Source organism: Gymnodraco acuticeps, unplaced genomic scaffold, assembly GCF_902827175.1.
Source record: "Gymnodraco acuticeps unplaced genomic scaffold, fGymAcu1.1, whole genome shotgun sequence".
Classification (NCBI taxonomy): domain Eukaryota; kingdom Metazoa; phylum Chordata; class Actinopteri; order Perciformes; family Bathydraconidae; genus Gymnodraco; species Gymnodraco acuticeps.
In genome coordinates, this window is record NW_022990693.1 from 2,218,041 (window position 1) to 2,244,470 (window position 26,430).

A 26,430-nucleotide genomic window follows, 5' to 3' on the forward strand; every position below is an offset into this window, starting at 1 on the left:
TTATATTAACGAATGGATTAGATTAGATATAGATCAAATCTGATTAGATCAAATCTATTTTATTTATCTCTGATTTGTTTACAAATGTATATACACAAGCCACTGAAAGAGTACAAATAAAATGTATATAAACTGTAAAAATGTACATATATAGTTATTTCATAATAAGTTACCAATCGACTATAAATGTTTACAACATATCAAAATATATATTTTTTTAGGCCTACATTTTTATGACAAATAATAAGTCAAATCTATATTTGAACATAGCTATGAACAAATATGTATTTGACTTGATTAATGTTACATGCATGTATTGCTTCATCTTTGGCAAGCAGGACTTGGCCATTGGATTCGAACCGTAGACTTTTGTGTTTCCAGGCAAAAGAGCTGCAGCTGCTAACTGTTGAGTGTTTCCATGGAAGCTTTTCTCTCCCCTGCTTTAAACACATCTGTCTGTGGATCAGTATAGCAGCACAGACATGTGATGTGATTTGTACCCACCATAAGCTGGTAAACTTAAAAAAACATGTTAATGTTTAAAGGACTCAGTGCTGATAGTGTGAGAGCAAAGATTTATTTAGGGACGTTCTTCAGTATTGTTCTTTTTGGAGGCTAAACTGCCACCCTCAAAGTTATGTTTTAATTTGTTTTGTTTTTTTCACAAGTTTCTAAATTAAAATGAACCAAAATATCTCATCTCTGAAGTAGGAGATACCCATATTAAAACACTCTAACATAGGCTACATCAGTCCATCAATATATCCATTTATTAACCTTACATTTGCATCTTAATAAAAAACTGTATGTCCTTTAAGATACAAATTAAGTTTAGTTACCGTTTATACTGCGTCAGAACTTATTAACCTTTGTCACAGAGGGCAAGAAAATACATTGTGGATGTGGTATTGTTACGTTAACATAGTAAATGACCTGAGAAGCCTGACATTTTTAGCACATCTTTTGGGGAAATCCTTTTGATTCTTTTTGTGGTTAAATCAGACAAATATATCACCAAATATTTAGGTACAGTTACATCACTTTAAATTAAATGGACCTCTTCCAATAAAGAGCCTGTATCTACCTTCTCTAGACTTAAAAAATGCATGCGCAGTAAAGGTGCATGCATTTTTTCCCAATATACATTTTACTGGAAAACTGCAACAAACAACAAAACCCAGACTAACGATTTTGTGGGGTAAATTTAGTATATATATAAAAAAGAATACAAAGAAAGGAAGAGAAACAAAGTTTCAGCAGTTCAATCAATCATATATTTGTTAATAAGACTTTGGGAACAAAATACTATGGCCCAATCCCAAACCACGCCCTATCAATTAATCAATCAATGTTTATTTATACAGCCCAATATCACAAATGTTACATTTGTCTCAGTGGACTTCACAGTTGTACAGAATATCAGTATGACAATACATCGTTTTGAGGCAAGATATATGCCTGATTGTTGCTATGTTACGTAGATGAAAAAAGGCGGTCCTTGAAATTGATTTTATGTGGGTGTTAAAGGATAAATCCTGATCAAATATAACACCAAGATTCCTTACAGTCTCACTGGAGGTCAAATTAATGCCATCCATAGTTAATATATCTTTAGATAGTTTGATTATCTAGTTTGTTAAAGTGTTTCGGCAAATGTTAAAGTGTTTCGGGAAATGTTAAAGTGTTTCGGCAAATGTTAAAGTGTTTCGACACTTGTACATTTGTCTCTAGCTTGGTAAAAATGTTTTGCATCTTGTTAATTTGTTTTTGTTAATGTTAAATCGTTTTTGCTTTGGTACATTTGTTTTATAAAATGTAAATTTGTCTCAAGCTTTGTTAAAGTGTTTCACATATTTGCACGTCAGTGTATCCATATATCACATATTTGTAACTAAATGATACATTAATTGAAACAAAACACGGTATAAACTGAGGAGTGACTCTCGTGAGTTTCATGTATTTTCTTCACTCCGCTGGGAAACTGCTCTCATGTCAAGAAGCATCAGATCAGTCCATGCACTGCATCGTCCAATCAGTGAGCGATACACAGTAAGGGGGCGGGGCGAGTGCCTGAGGATTTCATCGGAGGATGGTCTGGTGGTTCCTCGGTTATAGCTCCTCCATTATCGCTCCTCGGTCCTCCCGCAAAAATAAGGCCAGTGGGACGCTACTCAAGATGGCGCAGACAAATCAACTTCCGGTGAGACCGAGACCGAGGAGCGAGGAAATGTATTTAATATAAACGTTAGTCTTTAACATCTATCACTGTGTATATCACCATTCAAACATATTTTAAAAGTTGAACAAACCCCACACAGCTCAGTAAACACTGTGAAATGTTGACTTTATTTGATCATTTCAGTAAAGACTGAGGGGTACTGTGTAGGGGTAGGGCGTGGTTTGGGATGAGAGAATTTATATTCTATATATTCTATAATATATTCGTCTCAGGGCCTACCATAACGCAGTTTTTTCTGACGTCATAAACACGTGGTTGGGTTTGTAGCTGTCAATCATACAACGTCACCGCGTCATCTCTACGTGCCCCGCCCTACGCTGATCAAGTGTTTCCGCCAAGATGGTTGTCGGTGCCTTCCCTATCGCCAAGCTCCTCTACCTGGGAGTGAGGCAGTTGAGCAAGCCTATAGCGAACCGAATAAAGGCCGGAGCCCGGAGAAAGCGAGTTCTTTAAGAATTACATCTGTCTGCCCCCGGCACAGAGTGAGTAACCGAGCTAACGGCTACCAATGACCGCTACATTGCAGTGTCAGACACCCGGACGAGGGATAAAGCGAGGAGGCTGCGACGACCAATGAGATTGTAGCTTTTCAAGACCGCTTATCGGTTCGACCAATAGAAGCACGCCAAGGTCGAAGAGGGCGGGTCTTGTGTGTCATTGAAATGTTGCCTGAAGCTTTCGCTAAATGACAGTGAAAGGATTTTGCTAAACGTCCTGTTCAAAAAATGAAAAGATTCAAAGCAGCCACTGTGTTCTGTTGTTTAGACACACCTGTGTTTATTCGTTTGGGCATGTTTAGATACATTGCTTTGAATTCGTTTGGTCATAATGTAATTCATAGGCTACTGCATGTGTTACAGATCATTTTTAAAACATACAATCAAAACGAAAGAAATAGAAACCAAACATATGTGTCACAGAGCTCATTTTTAAGGAATGACATCGAGAAACATTGGATTTGTTCATTCATAGAAATATGTAATTGGTCATAAAAAGACAGAGGGCTCAGTGAAGTTTTAAATATTGTTTAAATGGACATAGACTTGACAACTGATGATGATTTTATTTTATATTCTTTTGTCTTATATGTATATGCCACACCTGATATTGTTATACTATGTAACTGCATTTCACCTTTTACTTTATCTCATAGCCCATACGATATCATACTTTACCCTTTTATACTACGATATTATGTTGATATGTTTTGCATCAACACTCCTGTCACTTTATCTGGTCATTTTTGTGTTGAATGCATTTGATCTATTGTTTTCTGTCTATTTTTATGTTATATCCCTCTTATTATTTATTCAGAAATAGGTTTATTTCAGTACAGGTTTACACATAAAAGTAATTAGCATTGCTATATAAGGGTGTTTACATAAACTAAGTATCAAAACTAGAATATGGCATTGTATCAGAATTGTAGAAAAAGAGCTGTGCACTTTTTCAAAAGAGGTAGAGGAATTTGCAAATAAACAGAGATGCACAAGGTTTACAGTATGAACATGGATACTTGTCCATATTTCAATAATAATGTGATTAATTGTGCAGCTCTTAACAAGGAGTTCTTACATGATGTGCATTCATAGGAAGTTAAAGAGTCAGTGGGGGTCCTGGGCCTTATTGATGAAACACTTTAATACACATACATCTGTTAACAGTCCACATATTTATATATTACATCAGTAGATTCTATTTTACATGTATATAGTTGACCTAGTTCTGCATTTACTTGCACATTGTGTCACTTGCAACATTCTCGCACTATTTTGACTTAATGTCTTTAGTACGTGTGACTGTTGAAGGACCCTGGTACATTAGATTTGTATTGCCAAACTACACTGTAGCGATTGTGCATATAACATAAACCCTTTGAATCTTGAATAAGGCCAATAGCTGACCAGAAGAAAGTGTACATGGTGCGAGGTTTTGGTATAAAAAATCGGTTTAAACTGTTATTTGGAGATAATTTGAAGAATAAGTGCAAATGTGAGCTACATCATTACAAATATATAAATACTGAAAGTCTAACACACTGGAACTGCATCTGCTCTTCACAGTTTACCACTGGATCGAGATGAGAACGAAGATGCGGATCATGGGTTTTCGGGGGGCCACCATTAAGCCTCTGAACGAGGAGCTGGCTGCAGAGCTGGGCGCGGAGCTGCTGGGTGAGGGGATCATCTTCATCATCGGAACTGGCTGCATGGTGCTGGAGTACAGCAGGCAGGCCGCCAACTCCCGCCACAAAGAAGAGGAGCAGAACGAGACCATCATCAGCCTACAGACTCAGATAGCAGAGCTCGCTATGACCACAGAGACTCTCGACGCTCGGCTCAGAGAGATGAATAGACAACTTGTGTCATTACCTCTTCCCAACAAGAAGTGATTCAATGGGTTATATGCTACAGTATGTGACGTGACCCAACATAGTGCACAAACATAGTCCTGCCATGTGTACAGCTTGATATGCCCTTAGGTTGGGTGGAAAGGGTGGATACAAATCAGAGTGCTGTGGATGTGTGCTCGAGCTGTAGCAGGAGATTGCTATGATATTCATAGTGTATTTCTGTGGTTGATCGTGCATGTTCATTATTAAGTTGTAAATAAACATTGACAATAAATTGCGATGGCGTCCTTGAAATGTAATATATTTTAAAGCAGCTCCAGCAAATCCCTTTCCTCTGATTTCCAGTATTTCAATGACCTTAATCATTTTCATGCTCCATTTGGTGCTTCAATTGTGGGATTATTTGGCATTTTGTGCACTTGATTGAAGGACAAAAACCAAAAAATATATATTGGGCCAATATCGGGATTTCTTTAAGAAGAGGTTCATGGACATGTGGTGTTGTATTTACGCTATAAATCCATTTCATGGTTCATGTACATTGGATGTGATGAACACTGTAAAAGGAGGGTGTAAAATAAAATGGTTCCCTGTCTGATGAGAGTGTTTGTCGCTTTTGCACAAGCAGAATAATTGTAAACCTTTAATTAAGTACACGTAACACATTGTTTAAAAAAAACTAGATGGTGGAGGACCTTTGATGTAAAGGTCCTCCATTGAAAACACATTATCAGGAACATGTACATTACATATAATCGAAGTAAAATGCGGGTGTGTGTGTTTCGGGCTGGGTTTCGCTGTGTCTCGCTGTCTCGCAGACGGCCACTGGGCTCACAGGGAGGGGGGGGGGGGGGCAGGAGCTCCAACAAGCCGTGGACAGAGAGTGAATACACATACTATAGAGAATGCTGTATGAGAAACCCAATGTGATTTTGGAAAATTGCACAATATAAATCTATTTTAGAAATGGCCATGACATGGGACCTTTAATGCGGCATCTGCTGACTAGCTTTTTCTCAATTAACTAGGTTTGTATACATTCAGAAAATAGTGACTTATGCAATCACATTACTAAAAGCCCTAGACAAAACTGCTTGTTTGTCCAACCAACCATCAAAACCTCTCAATCATTAAATAAACATATATATTTTTTAAAGCAGCAAATCCCCACATTTTAGAATCTTGGAAAACATTTTTGTGTGCATCAAACAAAATATATAACCAATATATTTCTGTCCAAAATCCAGTGGTTCCAAACCTTTTTCCTTGGGTAGTCTTTTTGTAATATATTTAAGTAAACTGACGACCCCTGACTGACTAAGGTAAAGTGAGATTTTACTGATATTTCACAAAAGATAAACTAGTCTGGGTTGACAGGGAATCACAGCAGTGTGTGTTAAACAAGCAATTTGTCTGCATTTTCTGTGAATATTGAATGAGAGATTAGTTTTTGTTCTTTTTTTTTGTTCTTTAGCATTAATGCATTCTTATGCTTGTTTTATCCTCTCTTGAGTGAAATCCTCAGATAAAGGCCAACTGTATTTAAACAGTTACAACCTTTACAAAATAAGTCTTAAAACTGGTAGAGTGAAAAGCACATTGTTTCTCAATGAAATGAAGGGACATAGAACTGGAGTGTGGCATAATATAAAAATACTCAAGTTAAGCTTTTCCCCCCCAGGAGACCACCTCTCAGCACTAAAAATGGGAGTAATAGTAAACGGGAAAAAGTACTCCGGTGTGAACGCGCCTATTGTAAACTGCGAATTTATTGGACCTCAGCTGTAGGCCGAAGAGATAACGGCGGGGAGGTTTTGAAACTACACTACCCATAATTCGTTCGCATGGAAACACCGCCTCACTTCCTACTTTGGAGTGTTCCAAGTGTTAGACGAGAACAAATACACAAGCTCGGTTGATATGTTGGCTTACCCTTTTATTTGTCTGTTTAACTACAACTCACTTTAACAAAGGTTTTATTTAGCAAGCACAACGTGGGCACCTCGGAGGTTAAATAGTAGAAGAATTAACCTTTGAATATGCGCAGGTCTTGTTTACTTCCGGTGGATGGTTTCGGTCTGGTTTCCGCCCCATAGAGGGCAGCAGCGACACTCCATCTGGTATCACAACTGACCCGCGCAACTCGCATGAGACCAGGTAGGCCTCAACCTTATTTTTAGATTATTTTGCATTACAACCAGGTTATAAAGTGGGAAAACTATGCATGAACCACCTTACTTGCATGCAAAATAGAAAAACGCGTGCAACTTGCATAGTTTTAAAGTTCTATTAAACATTGCTTGTCTTGCATCGGGTGTCGGTGAGTTAGCGCTAGGCTAAGAAGGTTACCAACATTAGCCACGTAGCGATAACTTGAATCGAATACTGCAGTAATATGTTTACTTTTCATATACCTATACAGGTAAGGGTAGTAAAGCTTAAATTACTTAATGGTTTATAGATATTTTTAAACCAGGTACAATGGGTCTGTATATATCCATATCTGCTAGCCTCGCTAACTTGCTAATGTAGCCTGTTTGGCTCAGACACAGTGCCGCCATCATATATTGATTTGAAAGTTGTAAGCGGTGTTGTAAGCTCTAGCGTTACTTCAGCTTGTTCTACTGTCTGTTTTTGTTAGTAAACTAATAAAGGAAACACACATCTGACACAATGAGTTTCGACGTGAAGAAACTGAAAGTCAACGAACTGAAAAAGGAGCTCCAGCGCCGCGGCCTGGACAGCAAAGGCCTGAAGGCTGATCTGGTGGAGAGGCTAAAAGCCGCTCTTGAGGCCTCCGAGCCGGGGGATCAGGAAGAGAACTTCGGCCAGGAGTACCAGGACAACGAAGATGGAGAGGATGTCCCAGAGCAACAAGGTAAGCCCCATGCATGCTGTTTATTTAAAAAATAAATGTTCTGTTCCATCAGACTTTGATTAAAGATTAGATTGCACTTTTTTATTGACAAAGTACAGTTACCAAGGCAACGAAATGCATTTTAGAATTTCACCAGAAGTGCATGAAAGTAAAGTGCAGTGTTATGCACTAGTGCTGCACGATTTGAGAAAAAATATATAACAACAAGAAAAGAAAAAAACAGATGTCTCAATTACGATATTATAGGAGCGATAAGTTGAATTATTCTAATTTATTATTGAAAACATTTGTATTAAGTGTATATAATACGTTTTTTACACCTTTAACATATATAGTTATTCTGCAATTTGAATAGTCCATGCTTACGTATTGTCGTTTTCAATACAATGTGGATTAATGGTGCAGCACTATTATGCCCAGATCATTCTATTAATTAAACAGTCATATGTGAAGTAGAAGAATATACAATTTCCATAAAAGTGCTTTATTTTTCTTTTCTTATGAGCTTGAGAGGTAATGATTATGAATGTTCATTTTTAATGCAGATGAAGATGGAGCTGAGGACTCTGGTGATGTAGACGAGGGCGGGGATGATGATGATGATGATGTTGAAGGTGAAGTCGACAGTGAAGGGGCCGCCGATGTTGTAGCAGTCGCCAAAGGGACTGCCGATGTTGTAGCAGTCGCCAAAGGGGCCGCCGATGTTGTAGCAGTCGCCAAAGGGGCCGCAGATGTTGTAGCAGTCGCCGAAGGGGCCGCCGATGTTGTAGCAGTCGCCAAAGGGGCCGCCGATGTTGTAGCAGTCGCCGAAGGGGCCGCCGATGTTGTAGCAGTCGCCGAAGGGGCCGCCGATGTTGTAGCAGTCGCCGAAGGGGCCGCCGATGTTGTAGCAGTCGCCGAAGGGGATGGCGATGTGGTAGCAGAGGCCAAAGGGGTTGGCGATGTGGTAGCAGACGCCGACGGGGATGGCCATGTGGTAGCAGAGGCCAAAGGGGTTGGCCATGTGGTAGCAGACGCCGAAGGAGACAGTGATGGGGATGTTGAAGGTGAAGCTGGGGCCCCCCAAGAAGAAGATGAGGGTCGGGATTCAGGTGGTTACTACGAAGATGAAGAGGCAGAAGGCGAGCCTTTTGAAAGCCAGCCGACTTCAGACTCCTGTCACAGCATGCCTGACTTCACAGCAGATGTCGAGTTACACAAATCCGACGCGGTGCCTGAGGAAGAAGCCGAGCCAGAGGAGAAAGTGGAGAACAAACCAGGTGATTTTCCATCACCTACATAATAATGAATGCTGTGTTGTAATGTAATTTTGCCTGAAGAACTGATATGGAATATGAGAGGGGATGACTCAAAATGTCGTATTTCAATGGAATGCTGTAGTTCCTTTAGTAATAGTTTGGGGCACTGACCACATTAAAACATAGTTAGCACAAGTGTTGTTATTGTTTAGTTCGGCCTAAGTTACAGGCACCAGGGAAACAGAATATAAGCATATCTTTAAAACATCTCCAAATATGGTTTATTGCAAAGCTGTTATCTTGACTAATATTAGTTATTTGTAATACTGACTCTAGCTCACTGTTCATGTATTATTTCAGGAGTCAAAGTGGAAGTGAAGATGGAAGATGAACCCGAGGCTGCTGGGAACACAGAGCAGGAAAGTCAGAGGACAGAACATCAGGGAGAGCAAATCAAAGTGGAATCTGATAAAGCCGGAAACAACAGCCGCAAGAGACCGCACGAGGAGAGCAGGGGCTACAACTACTACGAGCATCGCGAGGAAAAGAGGTATGCTCACACCAACACTATGTTATTAAACCAGCAGTTGACTGGTGTGGGTGGGGATGTTGTGGTTGAAAGTGTCTGTTAACGCCATACTCTCCTGATATTGTACAGATCCCGCACACCCCAGCCCCCTGCTGAAGACGAAGAGGAGAATATAGACGACACTCTGGTTACAATTGATACGTGTGAGTAAGAGGATAATGGACATCTCTGCACAGGCAATGATAACTTTTGAGAAATGTAGTCAAGGCCATTCAGTATGTGATGTTCCATATAATAGTAATATTTGCATTAACCCAAGATCTGCAGTGCTGCTTGTCATGAGTTGGAATGTTATAGCACACTATTGAGAGTTGATCACCAAAATAAATATATTTTTCTCTATAAAAAATAATCTTAAATCAAAACTGACTTTCTCCTGGCTACTTATAATGGGTTTTTTATTATTTTAGGTGGGTTGTTTTTTTTCTTTTCTCAAAAGCTCAAAAACAACAGCTGCAGACATTTCACAATGATTTTTCAAAGTTGGTACATACCAAACACTGAGGAGTCTCCTGAAAAATGGATTATCAGGAGTAGGGTTGCAAAATTCCGGGAATTTTCAAAGATGGAAACTTTCCACGGGAATAAACTGGGAATTTTCTAAATTGAAGGCTGGCTCTTCACAGGGAACTTAAATATAGTTGGGGAAAGTATGTTTTAGCATAATCTTGACTAAAACAAACAGATGCCATTCAAGTACACTTGAATATCCATGCCATAGCACACTGCTTACTGCATACTATTGAGACCACACCCCCTACAGGCACTGTGCATTCCTCCATCACATGCACAGATGAGTAATGTTTAACTCAACATTCCTGTTTTCGTTCTTCAATGAAACAAATAATTGTTCAATAAAATAATTAAAACTTGTTCCGTTCTACTTTAAAAAAAAAAAAATCTGTTGAAATGTCATGTTTTTTGTTTAATTTTGCATCGAATATTTCCAAAATTCCCCAGCTTAACTTCCCATGGAAACTTTCCGCCCCTTTGCAACCCTAATGAAGAGACACTGATTTAATCATACAAGTACTTTTTGCTGTAACACATTTTTGCTGATAACACATTATCTGCTTTCTTAAAAGCTTTTCAGACAATGTCGCTGAATGTTTTGCACGCATGTGTTGCATCTGTACTAACGGGCCAAAAAAATGTTTCCGCTCTTTTCAGACAACTGTGACCTGCATTTCAAAGTGTCCAGAGACCGCTACAGTGGTTACCCTCTGACCATCGAAGGCTTTGCTTACCTGTGGGCCGGAGCACGAGCCTCACACGGCATCACCAAGGGCCGCGTGTGTTATGAGATGAAGGTACTACATTAAAGGTTTTCAGATGGCGCTGTTCACGTTTCATCAGGTGACCCTGGTTCTTGACCATATGTGACCCGCTCTATCGAAATCAGTCGGAAGTCGCAACGGCTAACTTCAAAATAAACGTTGATTTGCGGAAAAAAAAAGAAGAGTTGTTCGGGTGTTTTGTTAGATTTTAAATAAAGTCTTGGCTTTCAGAATATTAAACTTGTTTTGGCAAATTCAGATGATAAATACAACTTTGAAGCTTGTGACGACATAATTACAAGCGGAGAACGGAGTAACTTGACGTCACTGCAGGCATAACAACAGCCGGTGTTTCTCGTGAGAGTTTTCCCCGGGAAACAAACAAAAATACACAAACACACACAGACGTATACAGACACTCGCGAGCTTCCCCCAGACCAGTAATCCAAACGAAAATATCTTCCCTCCGTTGTATTTTGATAATTTGCTAATAATCAATCAGATCGATGGATTCCAGAGAAGAGGAAACTTTGAAGGCCTTTTTCTCAAAATGATGACTCGGTGTCAGTCATTATATAATGTGACATATTTTGCTTAATATTTGGAGTACAAGAACAATCCTGATATCATTAGAAAGCTAGGAATCTCCTCTTCCCAGCAGTGTATACAACTCAAAATGTGTCTTCGGGTCAATGCGACTGATTTCGATAGAGCAGGTCACATATGTATTCATTACTTCTGAAACATCAGATGAACAGCTCTTTTGTTTGTAACGGTATGTTGACAATATAGATTTTAAAAGCTCTATACTGCCTAACCTTAAGCCAAGCAATGTTATTTAATGTAATTTAGGAGATTTTACAACCAAAACCGTCATTATTCATCAACTCACTACAAATGTGATGACTTGTTGCTGTTCTATATTTCCAGACAGTCCTCTCTAGGTATTTTAACCTGATCCATGTTCCGCTCTTTAGATCAATGAGGAGATTCCTGTAAAGCACCTGCCCAGCAGCGAGCCGGACCCCCACGTGGTCAGAATCGGATGGTCCCTCAACCACTGCAGCACTCAGCTCGGTAAGACGAGGAGGAACTGCCCAAACACTCAAAAGTAGGCTTGACATATCGTGACATATAATATAAACTAAATATTTTGTTCCTGATTTTGAAGGTGAGGAGTCCTTTTCATTCGGATACGGGGGAACAGGAAAGAAGTCTGCAGACTGTAAGTTTGAAGACTTCGGCGAGAAGTTTGGGGAAAACGACGTCATCGGCTGTTACATTGTAAGTAATGATCTTATTTGAATTCAAACATATAAGAAGAAGAATAAAGCACTTTTTGAGTTAATTTAGGCCTTGTAACTAATTTACAAGCACTTACTATGGTATGATCTTGCTTGAAGTGAACATATCTACGCTTTCTTCGTTGTTCGGAGTTTGAATCTTTATGGTTTTCTGCACTTATTGAAAGTCCCTTTGGATAAAGGTGTCAGCTAAATGATATGTAATGAGGATACTTTGAATCATCTTTCATGGTAAGATGTATTGCAATGTAGTAAAGAACTTTCATCTTGATGGGTACTTATTTGATTTTATTATGTTATTAATGTGTGCCCTTGTTATTCAAGACTCTACTCTTATCTGTGTTTTTCGCTGCTGTGGGACAGATGAGGGATTTCTGATTCATTTGCTATTTCAGGACTTTGACAGTGCTGATGAGGTGGAGATGAGCTATTCCAAGAACGGAGTCTCCCTAGGAGTGGCTTTCCGGACTACCAAGGAGGCGCTGGAAGGTCGTGCCCTGTTTCCTCACGTCCTCGTGAAGAACTGTGCTGTGGAATTCAACTTCGGACAGAAGGCCGAGCCGTACTTCCCCCCGCCGAGCGGATACACCTACATCCACGAGCTCAGCCTGGAGGACAAGATCAGGGGCACCAAGGGGCCCGCCAGCAAGTCTGAGTGCGAGGTATGGCACCTTTTTTTAATCTTACACAGTATACACAAAAAATATCCAACTGGGAGGTCATTAGTTTTGTATACCTCACACATTTTCCCCATCTATTGTATAAAGCATGAACTTGATTTCTCATCATGGTTATTTTTTCTATTCCATATTTTCATTGACAAGATCCTTCCATTTACAGTTTATCAAGTTATCATTTTTAAACCAATTTGATTCTTCTTCTTTACTGTTCTGGGGTTTTCGATTAGTTGGATAACTGTTTTCTCTAGAGAGAAATATTTGACAGTTCTTTTATGTACACACTCAAAGCTTTGCATTACCAAAGTATATGATATGGTTTACCTGTTCCTAGGCCTGTCACGATAATTAATTTTGTTGGACGATACATTTTCCCGGAAATGATTGCGATAAACGATAATATTGTAGCGTAATATTGCACCGTTGTAAGACCATTTTAGACCACGGACATAATAATAATTCAAGTACATCCTTTCAAACAGAGCTTTTTTATTCAACATTGCAAATGAAATGTGAAATAATATTCAAATATATAAATGTATATATAATAAATAAACAAATACATTAAATTGTAAAACATTTATTAAATCACACACAACCAAAACAATAAATTAAATAGACTCAGGCTGGAAAACAGAGCTTTCTCTCTCTCTATTTATATATATATATAGATATAGATATAGATATTAGGGCTGCACGATATTGAAAAAAACTGACATCGCAATTTTTTTCCCCCCCTGCGGTATATATTGCGTTTTTTTTAACCTGTTAAGCCCGAAAGTCCCGGCGGGTACTTTACTTTTTTTTTTCACAACACTGTCTCAGGGGATCTTAATATTTAAGAACCTATTAATGTGTTATACCAGATTAACGGAAATAATCTCAGCTAATTGACGATACAAACCATTTTTACCAAAACAAAACACAAGTCTCATAAGAAGCATCTAAATGACCCCTGAGCGAAAAATGCTAACGCACTTTGGCACAGAACTCAAGATAAAAGTATCCTTATTACTTATCGTAGCTGCACATACAAGATATCCGATTAAAGCTGAGGTTCCACAGATTATTTAGGTATATAGTATCATCACTGAGTGATCCGAACTCGGACAGGGGAAGCAAACACAGACATCACAACACGTACCTTTACGTAGCTTCTAGGGGAGATGTCTCACCGTAGCTGTCAATCTGATCAAAAGACGTGTTCAATGGCATTAAAACGAGAAAAAACGTGGCCGAATTTGTTAATCCATAGGTTTTTAACGTCTCTGTATAAAAAAATTATTTCATTTATAATCCATAATTCAATTTTTATGTAAAAATCGCAGAGCAAAAGTTAGCTGCTAATGGTAGCCACCAGAGTAGCTGCTAATGGTAGTCACCAGAGTGGCTGCTGCTTCCGGTCTTGGCTCTGCCGCAGTCCAGCGCAGTCTAACACACACACATTACCAAATAAGGAGTGAGTGACGCGTAGCCAAAACCGGAAGCTGCATACACTGGTGGCTACCATTAGCAGCTAACTTTTGTGCTCCGATTTTTACATAAAAATGGAATTATGGATTATAAACAATTGCTTCAAAGCCACAGATACATTATCAACCTATGGATCAACCGATTCAGCCGCGTTTTTTCTCGTTTTAATGCCATTGAACACGTCTTTTGATCAGATTGACAGCTACGGTGAGACGATTTCCCGTAAAAGCTCCGTAAAAGGTACGTGTTGTGATGTCTGTGTTTGCTTCCCCTGTTGCGAGATCGTATCGCTTAGATACTATACTTAAATAATGTGTGGAGTCTCAGCTTTATTCGGATATATTGTATGTGCAGTTTCGATAAGTAATAAGGGTATCTTTATTTTGAATTCTGTGCTAAAGTGTGTTAGCATTTTTAAAAAAAAATGAATAAAACCGCACGTCCCTGCAGTGTGAATATCGTGCATGCGCATATCGCGGTTATCGCCATGACACGGTATATCGTTCAGCCCTAATAGATATAGATATATATATATATATTAGGGCTGTCAGTCGATTAAAATATTTAATCGCGATTAATCGCACATATTTTATCTGTTCTAAATGTTCCTTAGAGGGATATTTTTCAAGTTTTTAATACTCTTATCAACATATGAGTGGACAAAAATGCTTTATGCAAATGTTGTCATTTGAACAATGACAAATATTCTCATGAATATTAAATACAACAACCTCTGAACATTACAAATATTCGCCTCATTGTGTGTGTGTGTGTGTGTGTGTGTGTGTGTGTGTGTGTGTGTGTGTGTGTGTGTGTGTGTGTGTGTGTGTGTGTGTGTGTGTGTGTGTGTGTGTGTGTGTGTGTGTGTGTGTGTGTGTGTGTGTGTGTGTGTGTGTGTGTGTGTGTGTGTGTGTGTGTGTGTGTGTGTGGTGTGTGTGTGTGTGTGTGTGTGTGTGTGTGTGTGTGTGTGTGTGTGTGTGTGTGTGTGTGTGTGTGTGTGTGTGTGTGTGTGTGTGTGTGTGTGTGTGTGTGTGTGTGTGTGTGTGTGTGGGATCGATTTATCGTTGGAGCTATGTGCAACTCAAGGCATATGCTCGAACGGGAGCTGCCTGGACGCTGCAATCATGTTGCGCGCACTATCCGTGCTGAGTGTGCTGACTTTTCGCACAATGTCCCACTGTCTGGCTTCCTGCATAAAGTCAAGTGCTCTGCGCAGTTGTGGCGAAATGTCGCTCCTCTGTTTTCATTTAAACAGCTCTTTATATCCGTTAGCGCAGCTAGTTAGCACCAGATGCTAACAACAACAATACACGTAAGGTCTCTCTCTCGCTCGCTCGCGCCACACATACACACACCCTCCCGGTCCTCCCAATGGCCAGTCGGTGCCTGCCGGTGAGCGTGGAAGTATGGTCTGCCGCAAGCGGGCAGCAGGAGCGGGCTGTCAGCATCAGCTTGTAGATGATATTTTAAAGTCGATGCGCTCTGAAACTACGGGGCGGCCGAGGACAAAAAATACACATGCGTTAATCGCGTTAAAATAATTAGTGGCGTTATTGTTTTTGTTGCGTTAACGCGTTATTAACGCGTTAACTTGACAGCCCTAATATATATATATATAGATATGGGTAGGTTGTGTTTCAGGTGCATTCAAGTCCGTAGGTTCGCCTCGTTGATTTGGCTTAAATCCAAAATATTTCCACACCAGAGATGGGAGTTTATCGTATGATAAGTCAATGAATTGCTTATCGCGACAGGCCTACCTGTACCATCGCCTACTGACCACATTCTGTCCATCATTTGTTTACTTTAGCTTTCTTAAGGCAATGCTGTATTTCAGTTCTAAAAGTAAAGGTGTACTTGACATGTATAGACAATATCAAGACTTTCCTTTTTAGAGATGAAGTAATTCTACATATTTTTATATAATTTTAGGGCTGTAATTGTCGAAAGATATGAAGCAATGTTGCTCACTTACATTTGTGATTGATATGTACTCTAGGGATGTTAAGATTCACCGATTCACATCGGTGCACCGGCATAAACGTTCAAGATGCGAGTGCACCGGTTGAAAGAGTGCACATCGGCTACAGTTTGGGTTGAACTCGCGATGCATCGATTGTAGCATCTTTGCATCGGTAAAAAAACGATTCATTCATATAAAATCCCCTCATCTTGTCAACGCTCAGCAGAGACGATCTTTGCTTCGCCACTACGGAGGCCGAGAGTCTCAGTTATCAACACACATGGAAGTCGAGGAGAAAGAGAAATACAGCGCACCAAAAATACCTACAAATCAAACGTTTGGCAACACTTCGGATTTTTCTACAAAGACGGTCAACTTCAAGAATCGCTCGCAAATTGTAAATGATGCCGAGACGCTTTAAAGTACACAAGTAGTACGAGGAACTTAGCGACGCACATAAAGAGGCGACATGGGGTCTGCGGCTGAAAAGAGAAACCTGAAAGTTAGACGTATGAGTTAAATCACTCAGTGAGGTGTTCTGTCAGAGAGAGTGGTGTTTAGTTTACAGCAGCCTGTGACGGCCAATAACAGTTTAAATGTCTTCCTTACTGTAAGCAGTTATGAAATACCTGTTTGTGAAAGGTTATTTGTATTCTTTATTGTTCATATAGAAACCACTGCTTTCTGCTCATTGGTGAGTTAGCCTATGGATGAGTGTTAAGCACATCAGGCTGGCAGCTGTATGGGCATTGCACTATGGTAGCTGTTATTTGCACATTGTTAATCCTGGGCAATGCATCCTTACATTGTTTAACTGTGAGGTGTTATACAATTGTACTGTACTCTGGAGACAGTGAACACTATTACACTTGTGAAAAGGCCAGTTTGTGAAAGGTCCAAGTGTTTGTTTTGTTTAAGGTAAAAAAGCATGATGGGATGCGCAGTACTAGTAGTAGCTTGTACCTTTGATACCCCGACTCTCTCGGCACTACATTGGTGATAAGTCTTGTTGAAGGATCCGAGACTGAACCGAGCATGGCAAGTAACGCCGTTTTTTTCCAACTGCCGGAGTTTTGGGAGACATCTGCGGCTGCATGGTTCGCTCAGGCGGAGGCTCAGTTCGCCCTCCGTGGAGTGACTGATGACGCAGCACGCTATTTTCACGTCGTTTCGGCACTGGGGAGCTCCACTGCGACCCGGACGGTCAATCAATCAATCAATGTTTATTTATATAGCCCAATATCACAAATGTTACATTTGTCTCAGTGGACTTTACAGTTTGTACAAAATATCAGTATGACAATACGACACCCTCTGTCCTTAGACCCTCACATCGTACAAGGAAAAACTTCCGGAGAAAACCCACAGTTTAAAGGGAAAAATGGGAGAAACCTCAGGGAGAGCAACAGAGGAGGGATCCCTCTCCCAGGACGGACAGACGTGCAATAGATGCCGTGTGTAAATTGAATAGATAATACATTTGCAACATAGGTAGGCCGGTGGGCTTTATTACATCTCCTCCTGCTCAGGATCAAGGCTTTCCTGCTAAAGACTTTCGAGCTGTCACGGTCGGAACGGTTCCGACGCCTGCTTGCTATTCATAGCCTGGGGCAGTGGTTCCCAAACTTGTTGTGCCCAAGGCACACCAAAGGACAAGTAAAAAATCTCAAGGCACACCTATTGTGCAAAATAGCCCTTATAACACGTGTTATCACTCATATCATGTAAAATATCTGTAAATGTGCATAATTATTTACTAATGCCAGGTAAAATGTGACAAAGAGAACTATGTTACTCGTGAAATATTTATTAGCGAAATATTTCAGAAATTAATTTGAAACTTTATCAAATTAGGCTTCATCAAAGCAGCAACACACTCATTTAAACCAGACAGGTCACAACATTAAAAATGAGGCAAAGGAAACTCAGCAGAAATTCAGCACAGAGAACTGTCAATGCAAGGAAGCTGCATTGTCCATGGTCCTGAACTACAAATGATAAATGTAACATTTCAGCAATCAGCATTGAAACATGTGCTATTGTAAATATTTTTGCCGACTTACAAATTAGTGAGATACATGTGCCTGTCGGGGCGCGCAGAATTTTTGAATCCTTGGTGGCACTGAGGAGAGGGCCACTCGCAAGTCCTGTTCAACAGAGAGCCGTGACCTCCTGTTGTTCTTCATGTAAATCAGAGTAGAGCACGCCAACTCCAGAGATGGGGTCGTTACTAAAAAAATGTAATATATTACTTTTTTTTTAAAAAGTTATATATTACACTACTACGTTACTATCTACTCGTTACTTTACTCGCCGAGCACATACGAACTGCGCATGCGTGAGTGGCAATAACTTTCCTTACCAGCAGGCGGCGGTAGTGTGTATTTGTCATTCAAAACAGGCAACAACCGGAAGACAGAGAAGAAGAACAGACTACGTGATATAAACAAACAAACAAAAAATAGCGTGTGCGGTAGCTTCACCTTAGCATGTGTTCTTTGCAGGTGTTTGTTGAGGTTTGACCACGTGGTGTTTCCAGCAGTGGATAACAGCTTCTGGCCTGGACACAGTTTGCACCTCACCGTCACATTCCTGTCTATTCTTCGGACAAACTCAAAATAATGGGCATACCTCCAATCCTCGAAAGCTATCGCTGACTCAGCCATGTTTATGCAGCACTGCACGTGGAGATGTGGACGCGCAAGTCGCGCAGATTACGTACATATAAACCTACAAAGTACTGATATAGTAAATAAAAAAATTATTATTTTTGTGTAGTTGTATATTGCAATAATAACGTATGGTTGTCACAAAATCCCACGGCACACCCGGACTTGTGGACATATTTGTCCACTCATATGTTGATAAGAGTATTAAAAACTTGAAAAATATTCCTCTAAGGTACATTTAGAACAGATTAAAATGTGCGATTAATTTGCGATTAATCGCGATTAACTATTTTAATCGACTGACAGCCCTAATATATATATATATTAAATGTACCTGTAGTTTTTGCACACCTGGTGGTAAAAAAAAGACTAGTAGTGAGCAAATGACATGAGCATTACTACTATGAACAAAACAAAGCCAAGAACAGTTTTGACTCTTCAAAGTGACCATATTTATTTTCCCAAATAAAGTTCTTGCCTTTTTCAAAAGCCTCGTCGATAGGTAAAAGCCCAGCTGCCTTTGCAGCTGGCTTTGTATTCGCCGCTAGTTTAGCAGCGCAGGCGTCTTCGTACGCTTTTAACACACCATCGTAGCGATGGCGATGTTTCAGGTGACTAATCAGGTTGGAAGTATTATAGCTCGTTGCCTTTTTCCCTCCTCGTGGAACTTCTGCATTTGTTAATACAAATAGCAAGCGAACTATCTAACTTTGAAACTTTGAAATAGTCCCATACTACCGGCGACATGTTTGTTTACTGTCCTGGCTTCACGGCCGCACACCATTTACGTCACAGCCAGGCATGAGTTAGGGAGCGCTGGATTTGTGAAGAACTCCCCTCTTCCTAAACCACTAATACCACAGTACTGGCAAAACGGGAGGAGCCGAGTGAAAAACAAGCGCCCCTCATCCCAATCCACCCACACCGCAGTATTTTTCTTTTTTTTTACCCAAAAAATAAATCGTATATTATCTGGGCTATTAATACTTTTATCGGGTTTATCGGGATGACGTCATAATTCCTATTATCGGGCCGATAATTATCGTGCACCACTAGTATCGAACTGTATCGCAACAGGGGTGAATCGTATCGCATCGCCTGGTGTTTCAAATGTATCGTTAATGTATCGTATCGTTGGCAGCGTATGGAGATGCGCATCGTATCGGCCTCAGTGATGGAGATGCACATCCCTAGTGTATACAGAACACATACTGCCCAAAATACTTCAATATTATTCAGAAGAACTCTTTGTTGCTAATTTTAGATCTGATTATTTTGTATTGATTCTCAAGAGGATTTGTTCAAATGGAGTAAAGCGTGATGTTCTTGGTTTCAGATCTTGATGATGGTCGGCCTGCCCGCCTGCGGAAAGACCACCTGGGCCACAAAGTTTGCACAGACTAACCCTGAGAAGAAGTACAACATCCTGGGCACAAATGCCATCATGGACAAGATGAAGGTCGGTTGAGAGACCCCCCCTCAAACTACACAAACATTCACACGGTTTTCCAGTCCATTGTATTAACTGAGCATTTGCTGTGCAGGTGATGGGTCTGCGCCGGCAGAAGAACTACTCGGGCCGCTGGGACGTTCTGATCCAGCAGGCCACGCAGTGCCTGAACAGGCTGATCGAGATCGCCGCCCGCAAGAGACGCAACTACATCCTGGATCAGGTACTGCCCTCCCACCCACACTCTGCTCTGATAGTCGCCACAGTCAGTCTATGTGCCCTGATGATCACTCTCTAATGGACTATTTATTTATCTTTCAGGGGGGCTGTGTGTATTATAGAGTAGAAGATCACCCTCTTGTCACTTGCTTGTCATGTATTGTAAAGGAAAAATGATGAATGGCTCTCATAAGTGGCAAAATACTCCATGTTTTTCATCCCTCAGTATATCTGCTATCTCGTCATAATACAGTATTGTTTGTGTTGTGAATTTCAACAATGTACAAGTAAACCATGACTATGTAAAGATGTTGAGAAACAAGTAAGCTCTGACTGGTGAGTAAGAAAAACACCTTCCGTTGCTAATTTAATAAGACAGGCTTTGTTTAAAAGCTATTTTGAAGTGAGATACATGGAACTGTTGAGTGTGTTTTTTAATAAATTGACCCAGAAGGTAAGTAATGACTAACCATTTTCAGATTTTTAGACGCTTGTGTTCTGCTAATGTGACAAAGGTAGGTGGGTCTCATGGCGGACATTCTTTTATCTGAGGACAATGTGAGTACAAGCAGGTAGGTTTTATCTGTGTTGTTGTTCACTGGGACTAGAGAACGTATGAAGATCAGGTAAGTGCGGGTAAGTGTGGGGGACCCTTTAGGTTCAAGGTTTGGACATGCGCTACTGTAGATAAGTGTTGGACTCTCCGTGCTAAATCCTTTGCTTTTTTCTATTTTTAGAAAGAGAAATCTTCCTGTGAAAAGTAAGAATTGTCAGAAGTTTGTCGATGTTATGAAAGAAGTATTTGGCATTACTTATACTGTATTTTTCTTATGTTCTAATGTTGTTATGTAGTCAAGTCGTTTTGCCATTACTAAAGAATTGCTTTTCTGAAACACTAAAATGCTAAATGTTGCTCATGTAGTGTTGGTGAGTGTTGGAACCAGCCGTTCCTGGTGAGGGAGGCAGTGAGTCTGGATAACGGCGAGTGTTAGCAAAGTATCTTTTTGATGGACTTGATGCTGACTTTACTCTTGCGCAATGTTGTACGAAAGGTGTTTTAAAGTCTGAATCTAACCTTTAATTACGGGTTGTTTTAACACGCTGTTCCCAACTGCACACGTGAAACACCTGAGGATTTGTTAAAAGGTTTCATTCCACTTTCATTTCTTTGTAGACCTCCTACCAGCCAGTACATGTGTCAGTGAGCAGTTTTTTACAGTAGGCTCTACAAGATATAGTGATTTTAAAGTGAGGCCAAATTACTGTAGAGATGGAACCAAAATATAATCATAAATCATTTTATGCATATATTGCGTTTTATTCAACGTATTTGTTCCCAGTTATCATATTCCCCAGTAATGGCCAGTATTGCACGAAAAGATAGTATTCACAATGTGACCAGTAAAAATCATCTAATATCTCGCCATTTATGGCAAATATAAGTTTAACACCTACATTGCATGTTTTGTTTTTGCTTTAGCCATATTTCTTCCTCTTTCATCAAGTGATATACGAAGAATTTGAACCAGTATTCTGGTTCTGAACCTGAATTACTGAACTATGTTGATTTTTAATCTTTACACGTTCTGCAAGTGCATGTCTCATTTATTTAAATTGAGGTAGTGGGCAAAACACTTACACTTACATGAGTAGTTGCTTATCATATAATACAGTAATAACTCTTAAACATAGTTACAAGAAGAACATTTTCACTGCACAGAGGCATTATTAAGTAAGCACTTGAATATTAATTTTGTATGATTGATCTGAAACTTGTATGTCTGTTGTTGCGTAACTTGAGCTAATGAACGAGACAGTCAGGATATTGTGGGGTCCCTCTTTGTGTCAGTATGTCCTCTTCCCCCAGAAGCCACTGTGTTGCTGTTTGGCAGAGTGTGAGGTAAGTCTGTGGAGTGACGAGAGGCCATTAGAACTTTGAGTAAAAAGCGTAGACTTGACATCCAAGCCAAACCTCTCTCACTTCATTATTGCAGGGTTCCAGCTTCCTTCCAGTGGAAAGCCAGTACAAGTAAACAATAACAAACAAGCTTCTACTTCTTTCTTGTCACCATTGCTAGACAAATGTATATGGATCAGCAAGGAGACGAAAAATGCGTCCTTTTGAAGGTTTTCAACGCAAGGCTATTGTAATTTGTCCCACGGACGAGGATTTAAAAGAACGAACATTAAAGCAAACCAATGAGCAGGGGAAGGATGTGCCCGATCATGCTGTTTTAGAAATGAAAGGTAGGAATGCTGTGGAAACAACAAAACAAAAACACCAGATCTACTTTTTTTACTTTTCTATGTGTTGTCTCTAAAATCAAACTTGGAAGATGACCCTCCCTCCCTGCCTCCCTCCCCCTTCCCCTCCAATCATAGCCTTTGGCCAGATATCAGACCTTGGACATTTTATTTATTAACAGTCCACATGAATTTGATTCTTCCTTATTTTTGCCACCCGCTTACTACTGACGCACTGCAAACTGAGCCGCGGGCCTCGTAAAGGTCATGTAATAGCTGAACGCTAACATTGCACAATTTGCTTCCCCGAAAAACGACATTTCCAAATAGCAAACTTACAAGCAGTCACGTGCTGGAGTTGTTGGAAGTTCATTTGTAACAGCATTACATCAGCTGTCCTTGGTTTGCAGTGCTGTTTCCTCTTTACCTACCTTCTAGTGTTCCTTTTTGTCCCTCCTCCCCACCTCTACTGAGCTCCTCCCTCTCCTTCGTCTGCTTCATCAAATGTGTCCTCCATCTTCCCCCGGAGGTCATGTTAGTCCCCTTTACCCCCCACCCCCCCGCCATCTGCTGTCATCTACCTGCTCTGAATTTCTCTGAGTCCTGCTGCCTCTGTTCGGTCCTAATTATTTTCCGTTTTGTCTTCCGGTGGTGTGGCTGCTCTGGTCTTCACTACAACCCCCTCCCCCTCTCTCTCTCTCTCTCTCTCTTCTCCTCGCCTCTCCATCCGTCCCTGTGCCGGATGGACTGTCTCTCTCTCCTCCTGTGGTCAACTCTGTCACCCCCCCACAAGCCAACTTCACTGTCCCCGAGGCTTGCGACTTCCTGGAGGATGTGACGTTCGCTGAGCTGCAGCGTGAGGAGGCAGAAACTCTGCTGAAGCAGTATAACGAGGAGGGCCGCAAGGCCGGCCCGCCCCCTGACAAACGCTTTGACAACAGGCCGGGCGGGTTCCGGGGCCGCGGCGCCGCCACGGGCGGAAGCTTCCAGCGGTTCGACAACCGCGAAGGGTCCCGCGGCGGCTACCAGAACCGCAGCGGGGACGGAGGCAGCGGATACAGAGGTGAGCCGAGCGGTGTGTTTATGTCCATGAAGCTGCAGTCTGAACACTGTGATTTGAGGTCATTGATACACAACAGGCAAAAGCGTGAAAAGAGAGTGGTGCGGGGATTATGATGCATTTCCGCTGGGGTATTTACTGATGTATTTAATGTCGTAGAACAAAACGTGAAAATCTCTTCAGCTTGTGTTAACATCAGATGTTTTTTCGGGAATAACAGTAAACCAGTTAAAAAGCTGATGGGCTGTTGACTTAGAGACCAGGGAACAGAAAGTGGTCAAATGCTGACTCATTTCTGGGTTTTAGGACTCATTCCTGTACCACTCTGTACAAGACTTTGAAGGATGGATTTTTTTTTGTATTTTACACTAAGATATGTATATTCCTATAGTAACAGCATTTTTGTGTTTTTGCAGGCAACAATCGTGGCAGCTATATTCCGAACCGTTGGGGAAACCGCGACTCCAGCTCTGATGCACGTAGCAGCTACAACCGCAGCCAGCCTGCAACAGGAAGCTTCAACCGCCCCATTCCGTACAACAAGGGAGCATACAGCCAGGTAGCAAACGTGAAATGTTATCGATTACATCTAAATAACAATTTACACTTAACATTATATTAATGTATTCTCCTAAATCTAATTCTCTTTAACCTCCAGGGTTACAGCCAGAGCTACAATCAAGGGTACAATCAGGGCAGCTACAACCAGAGTTACTATGGCAACTACAGTCAGTACCCAGGATACAGCCAGACAGCCACCACTGCACAGACATACAATCACCACCAGCAGCCCCCACAGGCGGCGCCGGCACAGCAGCAGCAGCAGCAGCCGCCGCCAGCGCAGCAGCCCCAGCAGCAGCAACAGACGCAGAGCTACAACCAGCAGTACCAGCAGGTAGGCACCAACACCACCCTGTAGTTGAGGAGATGGGGTACTAGAACAACTGTTGGCTCGATACCCATTTTATAGTAACACAAAGAGTAGGGCTGCACAATTGGACTATGGACTAGTGCAATATTCAAATTGCAGTTAGCAGAATCATTGATAAAAAATATTGATTATTCCAGGCCCACAAAACCACATTCTACAATCCTTCTTTTGTACACATCCACTTTTACAAAATCACCCTGTGATCATTTTACAATATTTTCAATCATAATGTGAAAATGTTTTAATTCCCTTTTTAATAAAAATTGGTTTAGGTAGTATAAAATAATGTCGTGCCTTAATTGACAGCAGCTGAGGGCTCACAATTGATCAGTGTGGGGACTCAGTTTATGGCAGTGTTTCTCAAACTTGTTCATACCAAGGACCACTTAACCAATAAAAAAAACACTCGCGGACCACCTAACTCCACAAATATCCAAAATCGCATCGTTTTTCTAGAACAGATTACAAATCGCCTGGAAATGGTACAAACAAGTGGCAACATGTGTGATGAAGGTGTTGTGCTGGGCTATATCATGCAATCGAAAGTGAAACTTTAGCTCGCTCCATTGCGGAGATATTCCCGCGAGAGTGCGGAAAACTTAAATGTATTTATTTATTTCAAATGTGAAATGTTACCAATATACTTGCGTACCACTAGGGGGCGCTCACGGTGGTCCGCGGACCACACTTTGAGAAGCACTGGTTTATGGTAACACATTCTAAATAGTTATGGCAGTACAATACAGCACACCTTTCCATTTTCTGTCCTGTATTTGTTAAATATACATGTTAAAAAAAGATTATACTACACCTCAAAAGCTTGAATTTGGGTGTAGCAAGGTTAGCCCTGCATGCTAATCACAGGATACTGGGTTTGGTTAGAAGACATACAACTGACCTTGTGAGCCCAAAGGGAGGTAGGAACACAGGGTCAGTTTGGGGTCAAATAAAATAAAAAGCAGAAAGTAAACATGCTCTGAATACTGTTTCTATTCCTCCCTGCAGTATGCTCAGCAGTGGCAGCAGTATTACCAGAACCAGAACCAGTGGAACCAGTATTACAGCCAGTACGGAGGCTACCCTGGACAGGGCAGCCAGGGCTCCTCCGGCTCCCAGTAGCTCCACCCTGCATCTGTCCTGCATCCACCCGCGTCCTAAACACTCTGACCTCTGCAGATAAATGGATTTTGTACAGTCCCACAAATCGAGTCCCCAAACATCTGTCTTCATTCCACCAATCAGTGTACACCTAAAACTGTATGCGGTTTGATGTCTTTTTTTACTGAATGAAGTCTTACTCTACGCAGTGACCATGAGTTGGTAGATGATAGGTATCCAAACATTTAATGAATGTTATCTATTATGCATTTAATGTGGACGTCCACATTTTCCAACAGATCAGAGAGGTAATTGTATATTTCTAGGATGCATCGTGTGGCAGGAAAAATACAGCAAGGCCTAAATAATTTCGCTTGTTTTGAGAAAGCTTAACAAAGAACAAAAATGCATGCTTTTTACCTTCACCACCCCTTCCCTCTGTCTCGCTCTATCTTTTTTCAGTTTCCGAGCTGGCACATTTGTATTTATCCCGATAAAATCCAAATATTTTTTATAGGTGTGATACTGTAGTATTTAATCCAGTCTTTGATTGGGAAGAATATTTGGCCACTCTTGAGTAGTTTGTGCAGTTTTCTTTTTTTACCCCTTTGTGATTGCTGTCCAGTAGTTTAAATCCAGTTGTGATTTTTTTTCTACCTGAAAATCTGATATTGACCAGTTACCCGAGCTGTCTTCTTGTCTTTATACAATAAAATGCCATTGTATACGCCTGGAGGTGTCATTTTCGTTTTTTCACTCAAACAAAAC

At 40.7% G+C, this 26,430-nt stretch overlaps 2 protein-coding genes across 3 annotated transcripts; both read left to right on the plus strand.

Moving 5' to 3' along the window:
* The first annotated feature begins 2,526 nt into the window (after window positions 1-2,526).
* opa3 (outer mitochondrial membrane lipid metabolism regulator OPA3) lies at window positions 2,527-5,187 on the plus strand. The gene is given in 3 exon segments (XM_034230505.1): window positions 2,527-2,677; window positions 2,679-2,721; window positions 4,303-5,187. Coding segments are annotated over 3 exon segments (471 nt in total). The 5' UTR covers window positions 2,527-2,578; the 3' UTR covers window positions 4,632-5,187.
* Window positions 5,188-6,466: 1,279 nt separating this feature from the next.
* On the plus strand, window positions 6,467-26,393 carry hnrnpul1 (heterogeneous nuclear ribonucleoprotein U-like 1). Of its 2 annotated transcripts, XM_034230597.1 has the most exons (17): window positions 6,467-6,749; window positions 7,234-7,470; window positions 8,016-8,446; window positions 8,477-8,729; window positions 9,069-9,258; window positions 9,367-9,440; window positions 10,468-10,607; window positions 11,552-11,651; window positions 11,746-11,858; window positions 12,274-12,540; window positions 19,997-20,119; window positions 20,205-20,333; window positions 22,408-22,576; window positions 23,367-23,636; window positions 24,050-24,192; window positions 24,292-24,528; window positions 25,570-26,393. In XM_034230597.1, exons 2-17 carry the CDS (start codon window positions 7,266-7,268, stop codon window positions 25,681-25,683), a joined length of 2,958 nt encoding a protein of 985 aa, XP_034086488.1. In that variant the 5' UTR covers window positions 6,467-6,749; window positions 7,234-7,265; the 3' UTR covers window positions 25,684-26,393. The 2 variants fall into 2 exon arrangements, with proteins under 2 accessions (XP_034086488.1, XP_034086487.1); XM_034230596.1 differs by having other exon boundaries at window positions 8,016-8,729.
* Window positions 26,394-26,430: the final 37 nt, after the last annotated feature.